At 38.3% G+C, this 16,397-nt stretch overlaps 1 protein-coding gene across 2 annotated transcripts in view; it reads left to right on the top strand.

The window, feature by feature from the left end:
* LOC137298012 (protein OS-9-like) overlaps nt 1-11,984 on the top strand; it is a 67,037-nt gene extending 55,053 nt beyond the window's left edge. For both annotated transcript variants that reach the window (XM_067830040.1, XM_067830039.1), the window contains exon 16: nt 6,475-11,984. In XM_067830040.1, coding sequence (XP_067686141.1) covers nt 6,475-6,600 — 126 coding nt within the window. In that variant the 3' untranslated portion in view covers nt 6,601-11,984. The remainder of the gene's footprint in view (nt 1-6,474) is intronic.
* The last annotated feature ends 4,413 nt before the right edge of the window (nt 11,985-16,397 follow it).

The raw sequence follows: 16,397 nt of genomic DNA, 5'->3' as shown, positions 1-16,397 counted from the left end.
GTGTGTCCATGTGTGTGAAACAGTTGTTACAGTAAGCTTGACGTACACAGACATGGCAGGTGTGTGTCCATGTGTGTGAAACAGTAGCCACATACCTTAAGGTGCATGGATACAGCAGGTGTGTGTCCATGTGTGTGAAACAGTTGTTACAGTAAGCTTGACGTACACAGACATGGCAGGTGTGTGTCCATGTACATGAAACAGTAGCTGCAGTAAGCTTGAGGTACACAGACACTGCAGGTGTGAGTGTCCTGATCTCCTTGGCAGTTACCCTGACCTACATTCACATACAATACTTGTTAGCATCAAAACAATACTTTGTAGAGCTGCCTACGACAATATAACTGGTCACATATGTTGAGACAAGGATTAGATTATTCTAACCACCTGTGAAAACCCGTCAGTTGCAATAATTACTCTTGTCAACTGTCTAAATATTCCTGACCTCAATTTTGAAATACTTTACATATTTGTTTAGTAATCTGTTAGGATTGCACATCAATATAAACGAAGGAATGTGGTGCCAAATGCAAGAGGAATTGTCACCATAGTTACCTTATTTGGTGGTCACTATTGCTGTTTTCATGATTTGCCGCTTACTCTTGTACAACAAGTCTAAAGTCCAAATAGAAGTCAGTTTGACCTCCAAATGTGCTCTGCATTTTCTGGATAGCATTTCTTTACTCCTTTGACAATATATTCCTTAAAATATAGTCAGTCATTGAGTTTTAACGTAAGGACTTTTTCAAATGACACATTTTCAATAATTATGTATGAGTTTATCCTTCTTTTGGAGATGAAGTGAAAGGACGAAGATTTTACAGACAATTTACATCAAAAGGTGGTGCTTTCAGAAACAGGATAAAACAAGAATTGGTCGGCTTGGAGTCAGTATGGTCTGTGTGAGGAGTGTTGTGCTATTTAGCAGTGTGTGAGTTTGGGTATTCATGTCAAACTGCAGCACATTACGATATATATCACTGCATTGCAGGAATTTATTTCAGTTAGTTCAAGCAACCACACACATGCATCTAAATGCAGTAATGTTGAACGCAACCTGAAATCTGATTTTACCATCTCTGCTCTGTAGTAACCGACTGTTCATTTAGTTCAGTTAGATAGTGGAGAACTGTATACCTCGATTGCATAGAGGTTAAATCCCATTTTTGACGTTCTTTTGTAATTCAGTGAATGAGAGGTGCCTTTTTGTCTCAGTTCATTTTGAAATTCAGTGAATGAGAGGTGCCTTTTTGTCTCAGTTCATTTTGAAATTCAGTGAATGAGAGGTGCCTTTTTTCTCAGTTTTATCCTTTATCTAATATATATAATCATGCCTTTATCCTCATTGATGTTACTACATTCAGTGATTTTGCAGTCATCATATTTTCACCCTAATGTTATAGGTGGCCCAGCTGTCTGAGGTGCAGCATTCCCCTATGCAGAGTTACCTCCCTTGTGCAATCCAGAAACCTTCACCTGTGGGTGTGGATCCCCATTCACCTTAATCATGTTTATAGTTTGGTTATCAGCATCATAACCAAACTCTTGGATGTCACCTGAGTGAGGCTGTCCCCCATATGATGCAAATAATATCCTGTTCAAAGGAGCATTAACTCATCGACTTATGGGGGTGGTAGGGTAGCATTGTGGTGTTAGCTCATCGCACTGATGGCCTGGGTTTGATTCCCCACGGGTACATTGTGTGAAGCCCATTTGGGGTCTCCACTGCCGTGATATTGCTATAATATTGCTAAAAGTGGCCTAAAACTCACTCACTGTATGTGGAAAGGGAATGGTGGGGTAGACATAGTGGTTGAAGAGTTCACACTCTTGGCCCAGGATCGATTCCCTACATGGGTACAATTTGTGAATCCCACCATGATATTGCAAGAATATTGGTAAAAGCGGCATAAAACTCATCTCACTCACTCAGTGTGTCAAGAGAGAGAAGGGGACAACAACATGATGTTATTTTATAGTGATTGTCCCATGACATGTACCGGTCCACAGTGTGGATGATCTGCTCCAACAAAGGATAATGACTTTGGTTCCTGTTTTCTTCCCTCTTCCCAGGGATCAGGTTGGGTAGCAACACCTGATGTAACATATAACTTCTTTCAATGGCAGACCTGTGAAGGTCCAGGGCAGGCCTTCAGCAACCCATGCTTGCCATAAAATGTGACTATGTCTGTCGTAAGAGGTGACTAAGAGTGAGTGAGTTTTGATGCCATTGTTAGCTACAGCAATATCACAAGGGTGGACACCAGAAATGGATTCTCACTTTGTACCCATGTGGGGAGTCAAACAGAGGTCCTCTGCAGTGTGACAAACGAACCCTTTTACCACTAAGCCATCCCACCATCCTAGGTGTTTTGTAGCCGAATGGTTGGACTCATGTATATCAAAAGGTACCCATTATGACAGTGTGCTAACTCTAAGGACCAAGACATTACACAAGTGTCCACAAAGTGCAAAAACAGCCCTTTAGCTAGATGAAACCTGCAGTCTTATTCCTCAAAACAAGAGATACCAGATAGCATTCTCCAAAGTTGACACATGTCAATGATTCTTCAAACATAGTTTGACCACCTTCCAGAATGTCATCAAAGGCCACATGATGCATTTGAAAATAGGTCAGTTGGTCAGCAGTGGTCAGTAGAAACTGTCCAGGTATCACAGACGTAGAAATCCATGTTCAAACACAGGTCCTCAGTTGGCAATCAGTTCTCTTTAGTTTAGTCTTTGTGAAAAATCCCCATGTCAGTGGTCAGTTTACATCAAGACACTGATATTTTAAGAACACGGTATTCACAAATCATCAGAAAACTTTGCAAGTAGATGGCAAACGTGCCAAAACATTGTCTTTGGGATGAGGGGAATGAGTGATGAATTTGACAGTAGATAGGTGTTTTGGAAATTATTATTATTGCTGTTGCTGTTTAATAATTATATTTCTGCAGTTGTACAGATATGAGTAGCTGCTTAATTGCTCTTTTTTAGTTCCTTGACTAACAATATAATAATATCCACATCCATATCCGTATCCATATTCCCATCCATATCGCAGTTGCATAGATGGATTAACTCTTGCTGTTGATCACTTGATTGTCTGCTCCAGACTATTATTTACAGACTTCTGCCTATAGCTGGAATATTGCAGAGTGAGACATTAAGCAACAGACCAATAAAATTCAGTTGAAACATATAGATATAATAATATTCTTTTTTGTGTTTCAAACAAATTGATTTTCTTCATCAGAAGAATGTGTTAATATCATTTTGTGACGTTGAACTCATTGTTCATTTAGTCATATTTAAGTCAGTATGACTACATGTCTTATGAATCACTGTCTGCCTCTTCTTTGTAAGAAAGTTTCAGGGCTGCTTTTGCCTGTTCAGGATGTGAAACTCCCATAAAGTTGAGCCAAATCACAGCCCTGACCAATGTATCTGCCCACCAAAAATACTAATTTACTTAAGTATTCTATTTTTATGATTTATTATTCTGAAATATGATGAATATTTTCATATACATGTCTGTATTTTAACTTGATAGTCTGGCAGATGGATTTGAGGATGTGGGGCTGTTTTGGGGTGATAAATTGACAAAGAAATATGTCAGAAACATAACAAAGAATGAGTATGTTGCCATACCTACTTGACGATACAAGAATCTGAATCAAAACATTGCATCACTTTATCTAAAATATTTTAAAGTTTGTCGTTATCTGACTCTTCAACTTCTATAAATACTGCTAAAAAAATTTGTTATTCATGGAGTACTCATGTTCTTTAAGCCTCTAAATGTCATCCAGAAGACTCTAGCAGTATACGTTCCTCTTGTAACTCTACATGTGTCATATCACTTTGTTTTTTTTGTGAACAGTGTGCAAGGATGTATTGTACAATGTGTTTGAAATTGTCTCCAAACAAAGACACAAAGTGTCATTTTAAAACACACATTTTCACAGGTCTAAGAGCATGTATTTTGCACTCCAACTTTTAACCTCATGCCAAAGATATGTATGCCAGGAACCTTATAGAAATAATTCCTGTTGACATACATGATACACATTTTGCGAGAAGTCAAATGGTAGCAACTTTGGCAGGCATTGAATTTCTCTTCAACTCTTTGAGTTAAATTGAAAACATGCATTGTTTTGTTCAACTTTTGTTCAATGTTTAACATTCTTAGTGCATAAGACACATGCTGGTATCATATGGATGCCTCTTTTGCAGACTTTGTTATTTTATTTCCCTTACATGATGTATGTTTTCATTGCAATTGATACGGAAGTTTGATCAAGCGCTGGTAGCTCAAGGCAGCGTCAGTTACAAACCCAAGAGCTTTATGTTTGATAAAACAACTGACAACATTACATTCCTTTCAGGGGCATATGTGGCCCAGTTGTCTTAGAAGGTGGGATTTGATGGTCCTAGATACTCTCCTTGAGCATGTGAAAAACCTATTTAAGCTGTGATTTCCCTTTAGCATGCCAGAAGCCTATATAAGCTGTGATTTGCTGTGCAGAGTTATTTCCCATGAACATGCCAGAAACCTATATAAGCTGTTATTTGCTGTGCGGAGTTGCTTCCCTTGAGAATTCCAGAAATCTATGATTGTGGTTTGGAATCCCATTATGTTTGAATGATCTGGTGGTCAGGCTTAACCATGACATAATCTGAATCTGACGGGTAAGTGTTGCTGAAGGTATCAGTCACTGGTTTTGTCTCCTACAATTTTGTTTACTTCCTGCTACGACTGGTAGCTGGAAACTGTGAAAAACGTGAACTGTGTTAATGAAGTTATTATCAAAGTTAGCATTTTAAAGAGATGCTTTATTATTTCAAATTGTGTTGTCAGGCTGCACCTGGCATTAGCAAAATAGACATGGCTGCATCTTTGGCCACTGGTCGAAAGAACAGGTCAAGTCTATTTGTGTTTGCTCAGCTAATAATAGTATACATGATTATACTTCGCTATACTGAAAATGTTAGGTTGCCAGCTTTTTGTGCTGACAGAGCCACGTGACTTTCAGAAACACAGTGACCCACCAAGAAGTAATTGTGAAGTGCCTGTTCATCTATCTGTTCTTGGCTACTGTTCAGAACTTCATGTTTGACCTGAACCCAGAATGGAAGGTCTAAATGGCTTGTTTTAGTAATCCTTGTCAGTTTTGTTTGTTATGGATCAGTGTTGACCCTCCGTTGACCACTGGAAGGATGTCCAGAGTTTGTTGACCCCAAGTTGCTAATCTACATCAAGACTTGTTCAGTTTATATTTAGATACTGTTAGGATACAAAACTTTCACATATTTTAATATGGTTACAACAGTATATGATTCTATTTATTACCTACGAGGGCGAACATATCTGGTGTCATATTTTTCATTCGATACCCAAGGGCAAAATATCACTTTTTTGTGGTGACGTAACATCGTGAACAATGCTATTACTTCATGTTTCTTATATGATGTGGCATTCTACATACAGCGACAGCGGCTAGAAAGGGTTTATTTTCCTCAATTCTTTCGTTATTAAGTAGAATTTTACATTTGTCCCCATATCATACTCTGTTTACAACACTTGTGCCTCAACATTGGTATATCCTTTGCTCTCACTCGGGAAATACCAACATTTAGGCACTCATGTAGTAAACATTGTATGACATTGCACTCATTATAATGGGCACTTCCTACATAATTTGGTATATATTTGACCTTAGCTATGACACAGCTTGCCCTGAACAAATCCTTTACTTTACTGAAGAGATGTGGCTAAGCACCTCCTGGTAGTGCAGTAATGGTCACTTAGATATAACCGAGTAATATCTTACAGTAATTCAGGGCTGTTGTAGCCAAGTGGCCTTTGCTTCTGAAGTTAAAAGGGCATGTCTGGATCAGGAAGGTTGAAATCTTTGTTCTCACTCACTCATGAAGTGGTGAATATCTGGGTTTAAATGTGGTCAGACTCACTGACTTGGTTTACACATGTCATTGTAAACCAGCTGTGTAGAGAGATGCTCATGCTTTTGATCACAGGATTATCTGGTTCAGGCTTGATTATTAAAGACTGCCACCATATGGTTGGAATATTGCTGAGTGCAGCCTCAAGCAACAAACTTACACACTTACTCACAATCAACTTTGTATACTTCTTTGTTCTGTATTTTCATGAAAATCTGTGTGGATCCAGAAGAACAGCCATGCTGAGTGTCAAGTGGGCAATATGGCATCACAGCATATGATTGCATGATACCATTTAGAAAGTGGTCAAAATCCGGGATTCGAACCTGCACCCCCAGAGTCAGGCGCCTAATTGCCAGCACACAGCCGCCTAGCCCGCTCAGCCACCGCCACTTCCACAAGCATCATAGCATGTTCAACAATCAGTCCCTAGCTCAAATTACCAACCTTCACTTACTCAAATCAACCATTGTTTCTTTTTTCCTATAATGTTTTTGTCTGTTTCAGGGTGGAACCAATGAAGCGGCCAAAGAAGCATCAAGACAGCAACAGTTAGAAGAAAACTACAATTACGTGTGGGGACAAGGCAAAAATAAGAAATCAAAAAGTAATATTATTGACAAAGGGCAATAGGATCATAGTGAATGTAAAAGAATAAAATATTTTATAAGTATTCTTATTTTTCCTGGTATTCGGATGTTTGGTGCCAGTGGTTGTGGAATACTTGCATGATATTACACAAGATGTGTATTCAATACAGCTATTTATTTCCTACCTGATCTGACATATATTATTGAATATATCACCTATCTGTGAAAATGGGTAAATGTCTGGTATATAATTATATAATAAGATGTATGCACTCAGTAACAGCATTTCAGTACAAGTTACAAGTTGTTTATTTATCTAAACAACTGACATACAAAGAAGAATTCTCTTATGGCCTATGCTGAAAATTTAGCTTTAAGGAATTGTTGTAAATGTGTGAAATTGACAAAACTGTTTTGAATTCACAGCATCTTACAACTTTAAGATCTTCAACCATTATAGTTGTCAGACATAACTTCAGTTTAAGACACATTGTTGCTACTCTTGACTTTTATCTAAACGGACAGCTTGAGATGCAAACAGTTGGAATCTGTTGCAAAAATGAAATATGAACTGAAAAGATTTTTCTCAACAGGCTTGAAAATATAAACAAAAAATCAGGGACATGCCGAAATTAATTTTAATAAAGCTTATCGGATTCAAAGAGTTCCGTTCCAGCCATATTGTCTGCAATTACCAGAAATGATGGAATGGTAACACCCAGGCCAGTCTGTGTCTGATTATAGAGAGTTCCTGGGTCATGTTTTAGATGCATGTGCTGTTGAAAGACATGTTTATCAAAATGAATGTTATGGAGTCTATTAAGGATGTTTAAGCAATGGAGTTTGAAGGATGAATGTGTACATAATGACGCTGTATGTTTGTATATATTGATCAGTGTGTAAAAGTAATCAAAACAAAAACTGGACAACCAGTGGAACTGTAACCAAAGTAGCCATGCCTGTATCTCTAACCATGCTGATATTGCTAGAGTTGATAATTAACTTAAACATCTTTGTTCAGTATGAATTGCTGCATTAGAGGTAAAGTGGGTTCAGCTTTTCACCCACTCCTACATTCTGGGGAGTTATGGGCTTGATCTGTTAGGAAATAGCTTTAGTCACCTAAGCTACAGGTAACTGGCAGCTGAAACGTGATCGGGCTTGCTGATTATGTGTAGTGCATATAATTGTCTCCAAATTGCATGGATCAGTGCTCATGGTATCAATCACTGGATTGACTAGTATGGAAGCCTGACATTGCAGACAACAAAAATAAGTTCTGAGATAAGACAGAGGTTCAGCCGTAAATAACAAACAAACAATCAGACAGACTTGTTTGTCAAGATGAGCTAACAACAAAACCAACGAAGCAGTAGTAGTTTGTGGTTTTGTCTATCCTTCCATCTGAACATATGTTTTTTTAGAAGCAGGATCTTTCTGCAGCATGTGGTGATTGCCACAGATGATGAAGTTGTTGTTGTCATCAACATCTTGTGATCAGGGTGGTAGGTAGCTGATAAATCTCACTTGCTTAGCAGTTGGAAATTTTGCCTTGATGTCATGGTTGTTTGTTGTTCTCAACATCAGAAGACTTGGATACCGTACCAGACTGAATCTCATTACCCTTCCATAGAACGTATTGGCAGGTAAAGCTTGAGGGAATTCAACCACAAAGTTCAATAACAAATGTCGGTTTTAAGCCGTTTTCTAAATGATTCAGCTCTTTTCCTTGTTCTTGATTCGGAATATCTTTTTAACAAAAGTTGACCCTCATAACATATCTTTTGGTGTGTTCACATTGGGTGTATCAAATCTTAATATAATTGATTGTTTTTTCTTTATCTACATTCAGAACTGGACAATTAAGTTTATAGTAATAATTAAAATGTTCATCTAACATACCCCCCTATGGACAGTCTAAGTAAACTTAAGTCTTAGTGTATTTTGTTACACTCCACCACTGAATCTATCAAAACCTAGTAGAAGGTCGCATCAGGTAACCTTTGAGCGACCGATGACCATCCAATCAAATGCGAGATGGTTAAATAGATTTCACCAATCAGACAACGGCTACTATTTAGGGATCGGAGGGACTGTCAAAATATTTAGGTCACTGACACAGATCTCTCCACAAACAAAAATCTGCATATAACACAGTTATTTGACCTGCAGTATGGAAGCTTTGGGGTTTCTGTTGACATGGTTACCATTAGCTAATATTTCTGAAGATGACATCCCAATATTGCCAAAAAACACCATTTTCAGCGATTGTTTACTCACCGTTGTCACGGTTGTACGTACGCCATGTCCATCACCCGGAAGCGAGCGTACACAATATAGCAATCGAAATCGTGTGGGTACGAACCTTTTCGAGTTAAATAGTTCAAAAGGTATGAGCGAATGTCCACTTTCACGATTTGGTAAGCTGTGTTCTGATTGGTCAGTCTCATAGGTTACCTAACGCTGCCTCCCATAAGGTTTTGTTAGACTCAGCAGTGGAGTGTAACGAAAAGTACTGAGGATAAGATTACTTAGACTGCCCCTATGGAAGGATTGTGAAGTCATCACTTTGTGAGGTATCGTGTCTGAGGAAATGGTCTGATGAGCTTTCTCTAGTTATTCCCTTGTCTTCTAACTTAACTTGGCCACTACTTCCCCACCATCAAATACTAGCTGTAGTTTAGTCAAGACAGCTTTATTTGTACAGAGTGCTACATGTAGTTTTTGTTATGTTTTCATGAAATGAGTTTGTATATTTTGAGGGTTTTGTATGTTGTTCTGTGTCCAAGATGTAGCAGGAACATCACCAAATGTCCTGAGATTCACAAAACATTGGGTCAGACCTTGACGCCATTATTTTGAACACGGTTGGGTGGTGCACATAGATTCTAGTCAGATGATTTTCAGTTGTTAATGTGTACATATGTTGCTGGTAGGCCACATAGGGTATTGTTGTGTTTGGGCTATGAGGTTTGTGGGTTTGTGCATTGGTTTCTGAAGGAGAAGAGAATATCACAATGATCTGTAGTGGTGTTGTCACGATATACCCTCTTGATTTACTGAAGCATTGAGGAGCTTATATTACAGTTGCAACGTTAGGTATTTACTGTATTTGTTTTGCTGGATCTGTGGACTGTTTTTTTTTCTAAATTCATGGAAGAAAAATTGGAATAAAGTGTTTTTTTCACTGACATGTTCAAGACAAATAGGAATTATTCATTTTTTTAAAATAAATGTCATCTAAAATTTAGAAAGGTCAATTTGACATTATTTTACTGAATTGTTCAGTCAACAAGTAGTTTCAAAATTCCTTGAATTCTAAAATCAAAAGTTATATCCCTTTTGATATATTCCCAGTCGTTGAACTTACAGGACACAGTTTCATAATGATATTACAAATGCTTATAAGATCACAGGACACAAATATCTGAATAAGGTAATTAATTTTTTCTGCAGTATCAAGACCAGATGTAGAACTAGGTATGCAGTGTCCCCAAGTGTAAATTCCTATAATTTGATTTGCATGTCTGTACCGCATAAGACAGATATCGACCTCATCTTGTACATTTGAATACTTGCCAGTAGAAATACGTCTGAATGTGGGATTATTCTTAGCTGTATGATAAACAACAATTATGTTTGTTACTGTCCAGCAAATCAGAGACTTACTACTGTATTTACCCCTTCCACAAATACTGTAACAATACCATGCAATTACGTGTTTTGTGTGGAATGTGAAATATGTACTCTGATGTTACCTTAGTCCATTTTCTTTGTATATTTGTGATCTCTGAGAATTGGGAAATACATGTGGATTATGTGATATTTTTACAAGGTGTGTTTATGTTGCTGTACTGACCAAAAGCCCCTCAACCAAAAGTCCTTCTGGACAAAAGCAGATTGCTTATGTGAGCACTCCTGTCAAAAACCCCTTGATTCATGTATTTCATAAATAACTGAACATTTCTCATTGCTTAGTTACAGGAAAATGTGTTTTATATTTATAAAGTGTAATGAACTTTTCTCTTTACTCTTACATGTTCTGTAAAGTATTTTAAGTATTTTAGCCTATCCGTGTAAAGGAAATGGACAAAATCTATAAACTAGTATTTTGCAGAGTGACAGTTCTCACATGTACAGCTCCCAAACTCAGGCTTTCCATGTTATACTGAGAAAAACAAATACAGGATCACTGGAAAATTCAAGTGTTTCTTTACTATTTTCCAGGTTTCATGTGCATCATCACAGAGCTATTTAAAGCTGGTGATGAAAACAGAAAAATATGAAAGAAAAGCTTCAATTTCCCTGAGATCCCTAGTTTTTTTCTCTCAGCATATATGAAATCATACATGTCATTTATCATTTTTTGTCTTTGATGGTATTTTTCTGTTAATACGTGAAGGGCCATTTGGTAATTTTTGGGAGGTCCTTTGGTTGCGGGGCTTTTGTACAAAGGGGTTTTTGACATGAACACTTCTGTTGATTGTTTTTAACTATCATCTGAACCTTGATTCCTGTAAAAAATAGATTTTACCAGTTCTACTCACAGTGAATTATCCTGAAACTCATGATTCGTGCTTTCTACAGTTGTCTTTTTGTTGGTTGAAGATTTCTTGAATATTACACTATTTCAACTCGTCTCTCTTTGGACTTCATAACGTTTTATTGTTATGTGTGGAATATTGCCTAAGATTTCTGATACAATGTGACAAATGTGAAATCATTTATATTACAGTCTGTGATTTTGTGTTCAGCAGTATGCATAATCCTCATTGGACGAAGTTGAATTGATACTGGTGATGATAATACTGTTATTAAGTTCTGAAATATTGACAGGTAAATAATCGCTTTTAGTTCACAATTTATGATATTACTACAAATCAAAAGTTCTATTTCATCTGTTTTGGGTTTCGTTTTAGATGTGTCGTTTGTCATAATTTTGATGTTTAGAGAAAGTTTAAAATGAAATGCCAGGTTTTTACATTGTGAGTATGGCATGTCTGATGTTGGGAATATAACAGAGGTGCACGTGGTACTTGGTCATTAAGTGTGACAAGTGAGGTGTTTTGTATTGTGATATGGTGTATCTTTGTATGTGTGACATGCCCAATTTAGGAGTACAGGAAAAAGTGTCATATCTGAACCGCAAGAAATGCAAGTTTTAAAAAAAAATAAAATTTCATAAAGGGAGGTGTTCATGTTTATATCTTCTATTTGAAAACTTGACACAAAGCCAGAGTAGCTTTTCTTTCGTTGTTCAGTGTACCTGGTGTATCAAGTGTGACAAGTCAGGTTTTTTGTATCATGACATGGTGTATCATTACATGTAAGATTTGGGGGATACAGGAAAACGTGGTCATACTTGGTGTATCAAGTGTGATCACCTTATTGTTCAGTTTATTTGTTTAATAAACATGTTGGTTACAATAGTTTATTTATTTTATTTATAATCATATCAACCTATAGGTGATGCACAGTTTAGTCAAGTGAGTGAGTGAGTTGAGTTTTACGCTGCACTCAGCAATATTCCAGCTATGTGGCAGCGGTCTGTAAATAATCGAGTCTGGACCAGACAGTGCAGTGATCAACAACATGAGCATCGATCTGCGCAATTAGGAACCAATGACATGTCAATCAAGTCAGCGGGCCTGACCACCCGGACCTGTCAGTGGCCTCTTGCAACAAGCATAGTTGCCTTTTATGGCAATCATGGGTTGCTGAAGGCCTATTCTACCCCTGACCTTCATGGGTAAGTTTAGTCAAGTCGACGATGCATATGTATTCCTGCTTGCCCAAACTAATCAGGATGTAATTAAGAGTGTCTGCCATGGCACATGTGGCCCAGTCATTTCATGGCCATATATGAAATCACATCTAGGCATGGAACCATTTTATCCGACATAAGGATATTTGCAATGAAGGATTTCTGTGGCATGGTCCATTTGTTATCCTGTTTTCGCTGTAGGATTGCTGCAGACATTTGTAAGTGTATGCAAAGAATGGGATTTCAGAGCTCCTTCCATTGCTTTGTGGACCAAGGCCCAAGAAGTAAATGCAGGCCTTGGTAACCCCTGCAATCTGCAGAATTTGACCCTGGCTGATTGTTGGCCATTAATCGCTGGTCATTGAAGCAACCACTCATTTGCCTTGTTGTGGTTCTGTCACTTATAGAACAGTATAACTATGAAATGAATCTATGAAACTGAATCATAGAATTGGTTCAAAGCAACATTCATTTATTCAGTGCATGCGGCCTTGCTCAAGGTTTTTTTTAGATTCACCTACGGATGCAATGAGAGAGACCCATTTCTGGTGTCCCCAGTCATATCATTGCTGGAATATTGCTAAAAGCAGTGTAACGCAACTCACTGAATTCATAACTTCCAACTCCTTGTAAAGTTAAACCAACAACTGAAATACAATCAGTGGAAGCATCACCTACCATTTAACCCTGGGTTATACTATCAAAATACCTACAGAATTCAGCACCAGAAGATGAGGAACAGCAAGGGAACCCCAGCTGCTGATAAAAGCTAACTCAGCAACATGATGAAGACCACTGGCCCACAAAAGCACTTTGATGTTACAGAACTACACAAGCAAGCACAAACACAACAAAATACTTCCAGGGTGAAGTAGGGGCCAGGTTGTTTCTTATTTGAATCAGTCTAAGTCAGAGCCCCCTGCCTTATGTTTACAGGAAAACCTATAATTTCAATCAACAATCTGGCAGTGTTTAGCAAACAGAAGATGTTTATGCAATACTTTATATGTTTATTTAACATCTGACGAAAAGAATCATTTTGTTACTTTTGCTTTTGAAATTTCGTACTGTAGTTTCATGTGCCTGTATATTTGAAAGTGCAAAAACGTTTAAATGGCTTGCTTTTTTCAGTTTTCAGTACTGGTCTTATGATCCAGTCTAACACAATGCAAGTAGAGAAAATATGATTTGTTTGTTGTTAAACAGGCGATCAACAATAACCAAGCTATATGAAATGGTCTGTAAACAATTACATCTAGACCAGGCTGTGTAGGGATTGACATCATGAGCATCGTGTTATGCACTTGGAATTGGTTTACATCTACCAAACATGTCTGCAAGCCGGATCATTGGATTGTCTGTTCCACTCAGATATTAACAGGCCACCATCATATAGCTGGAAACTTGCCGAGTCTGATGCTAAACAACAAATAATCAAAGAGTAAGTTGCTAAGGATGTACCGTATATACAGGTACTTGCACTCTCATAGATATCGAACCACTGGGAACTGGACTGGGTAGAATTTTGTCCCCAATGAGACAAGTATTCTCGAGCACCAACTTTACATTTGACTCTTTCCATGAACCCCAAAGGAAGACCGAAATTCCAGTCTATCGTAGCAGCATTCTCCAGACTAGAGAATCAGTCCGCCAAGGACGGAGCACACCTTGCAGGAAATTCTTCCGCCCATCCGCAGGAGCACATGGGGGAACACACTTATGGCGTCTGGTTACCCCCTTGGGAGGGGACGGAAGCACATGTCCATCAACTTGCTCTCAGTAGCAACAAACACTTACCAGGTATGTTCATGATGTACAACAACAGACAACTATGAAACCATTGGTAGATACCTTTGGGCTACAGGTTGCCAACGTGCTGAAGTTCATGGCCAGGTTGTCGCAACAAACAAAGCAATGTTACTGTTTCTACAGGCAATGAGTGATTGCATGGTTTTACGCCATATTTAGCAATAGTCCAGCAATATCACGGCTGGGACACCAGATATGGGCTAAAGATATTGTACCCATCTGGACGATCGAACCTGGGCCTTCGGCGTGGCGAACGAATGCTTTAACCGCTTGATTACCCCACTGCTCGCTTTAACCGACTGGCTACACCACAGCCCTTTCCGCAGACAAAGTGTCTCTGAAATTCCTTGGGCATTGTGAGCAGTATAACCTAGAAGACATACGCATCATGGACAACATTAGGCTAAATTACATGATGATATTCCACAGCATTGCCAGACCCCTTGCGGGTTCCAGGTTTAGACTGGCTCCCCTCAAACTATTCTGGTTGTAAGAGGTGAAGTTATGGTTCATAAATATAGACAATACAAATAAAACTTGGCAGGAAGCACATATTTCTTCTGGTGCCTTGTTTATCCCGCTTTTTTCGTAACTCAAGTTCGGACGGGTCAAACACTTGTCTGTTATATTATACCATCGTGATTTGTTTAAGAAATGGGGTGGATTAAAAGTACTGTTTTGTCTCATACCCCTTAAATCACCCTATTTGGCCCAATTTACTGTTTAGGTTGGTTATCAATTTTGTAACCCCAGTCTATGACAATACACGTTATTCCGTGTGTTGTATACATGGGGTCTTTACATCTGAAATTGACCTTGGGGTTTCTTGGTGAGGAAAGGGTCCCCAGAAAAATATGTTGTTTGTGAGAGGAGGCGCCAAATAGATGACGTGGTCAGACTCGGGGACTTTCGCCATATATCGCCAGCGTAGATAGACCCTCATGATGTCAAACCTGTCAAACTTGGATCGTCCGGTCAAGACCGAATTATTTTCTGTTCGACGTCTTTTGCTGGAATATTGCCGAGTGCTGTGCTGGACATCACTTGAACTTCTGGTCCAATTGTCGTCATGTGGCTGGTACACTATAATACCAGCGCGAAACCTGGACGTTACGAGCTAACACTTAAGCCACAAAACTACATTTACCCCGTAAAAGTGCAGGCGAGCGCTCAACACTGTTTTGCATCAGGGTGCAGTCGGACCTCCATAGACGCGCGTCTGCACTTATTTCAGGCTATTTTTGTAACCAGTTTAAAGGTCTCTTTGTTGTTACGACTATTTCAGGAGCTTTGTTCTTGGTAAATGCAAGCCACAAAAGTAAAATATCCTCTTTTTCTCAAAGCCATTAATTTATGGCAGCGTGGTAGGTTAACCATTGATGGTACTACTATCACCCTCACTCTAACATCAACACGGAGGATTGTTCTCTTGATTGGACACATTCTTCCTTTGATTTCAAAATATTAACCTAACGACTACTTTTATTTGCAAGGTATTTACCTTAACGTTCTATAACGAAAATCAAAGAAAATTGGCGCGCTTTCTGAAATTTTAATGCTTTTTTTTCAAATCGTAAAGGTTCAAAACGCTAATTTGACCAATTTGACCGTATTGGTGTAAGGTTCTTTGTTAATACGCACTATGCTGGGTTTATAGGACAGCGATTAGATATTGTTAAACCGACATGTGTCTGTCCCAAGATGTCTGTGGTATTTTAACGAGTAACACACATCCGTCAAACATTCTTCAGCATTTGGAACGCATGTTGCTGACCATTTTAAACAAACGCGTTAGGATAATAAAATAGGAAAATGTCGGAAATAAAACACAGAAAAATACACACCTCACACACATTGGATACAACGAGAGTAAAGCTATTATTATACAAGGAACTACTTTGATAAACAACTTTAGCAGACTTGTTTGTTTTTTCTTGGTGATATGCAAAAGAATGCTGTGTGCTGTATTTCCTAAGGTGTTTTCGCCATATTCCGACGTGGCTGTTGAAATGGACGTTCTGAGTGTGTCAATGCATTATAATGTTCCATTGTAAATTATAGTTCACATGTGTTATATAATACTTAAATTGAAACAGTTGAAGTAATACCGTGCAGTACTGCAGTTGAGAAGTAAAAGTTAATACTCATATTGCATACTCCTTACACTGATACTACTACTAGTACAGTGTTACATGTTTATTACTTTTCGAGATAGACTGCAATTCATCGGTCCAGTTTTGAGCTAAACGGACTATAGTCAACGTTTG

The sequence above is a fragment of the Haliotis asinina genome, chromosome 10 (genome assembly GCF_037392515.1).
Source record: "Haliotis asinina isolate JCU_RB_2024 chromosome 10, JCU_Hal_asi_v2, whole genome shotgun sequence".
NCBI classification, from domain to species: Eukaryota; Metazoa; Mollusca; class Gastropoda; order Lepetellida; family Haliotidae; genus Haliotis; species Haliotis asinina.
The sequence above is the reverse complement of the archived record's forward strand: the minus strand, read 5'-3'. Positions and strand labels throughout refer to the sequence as shown.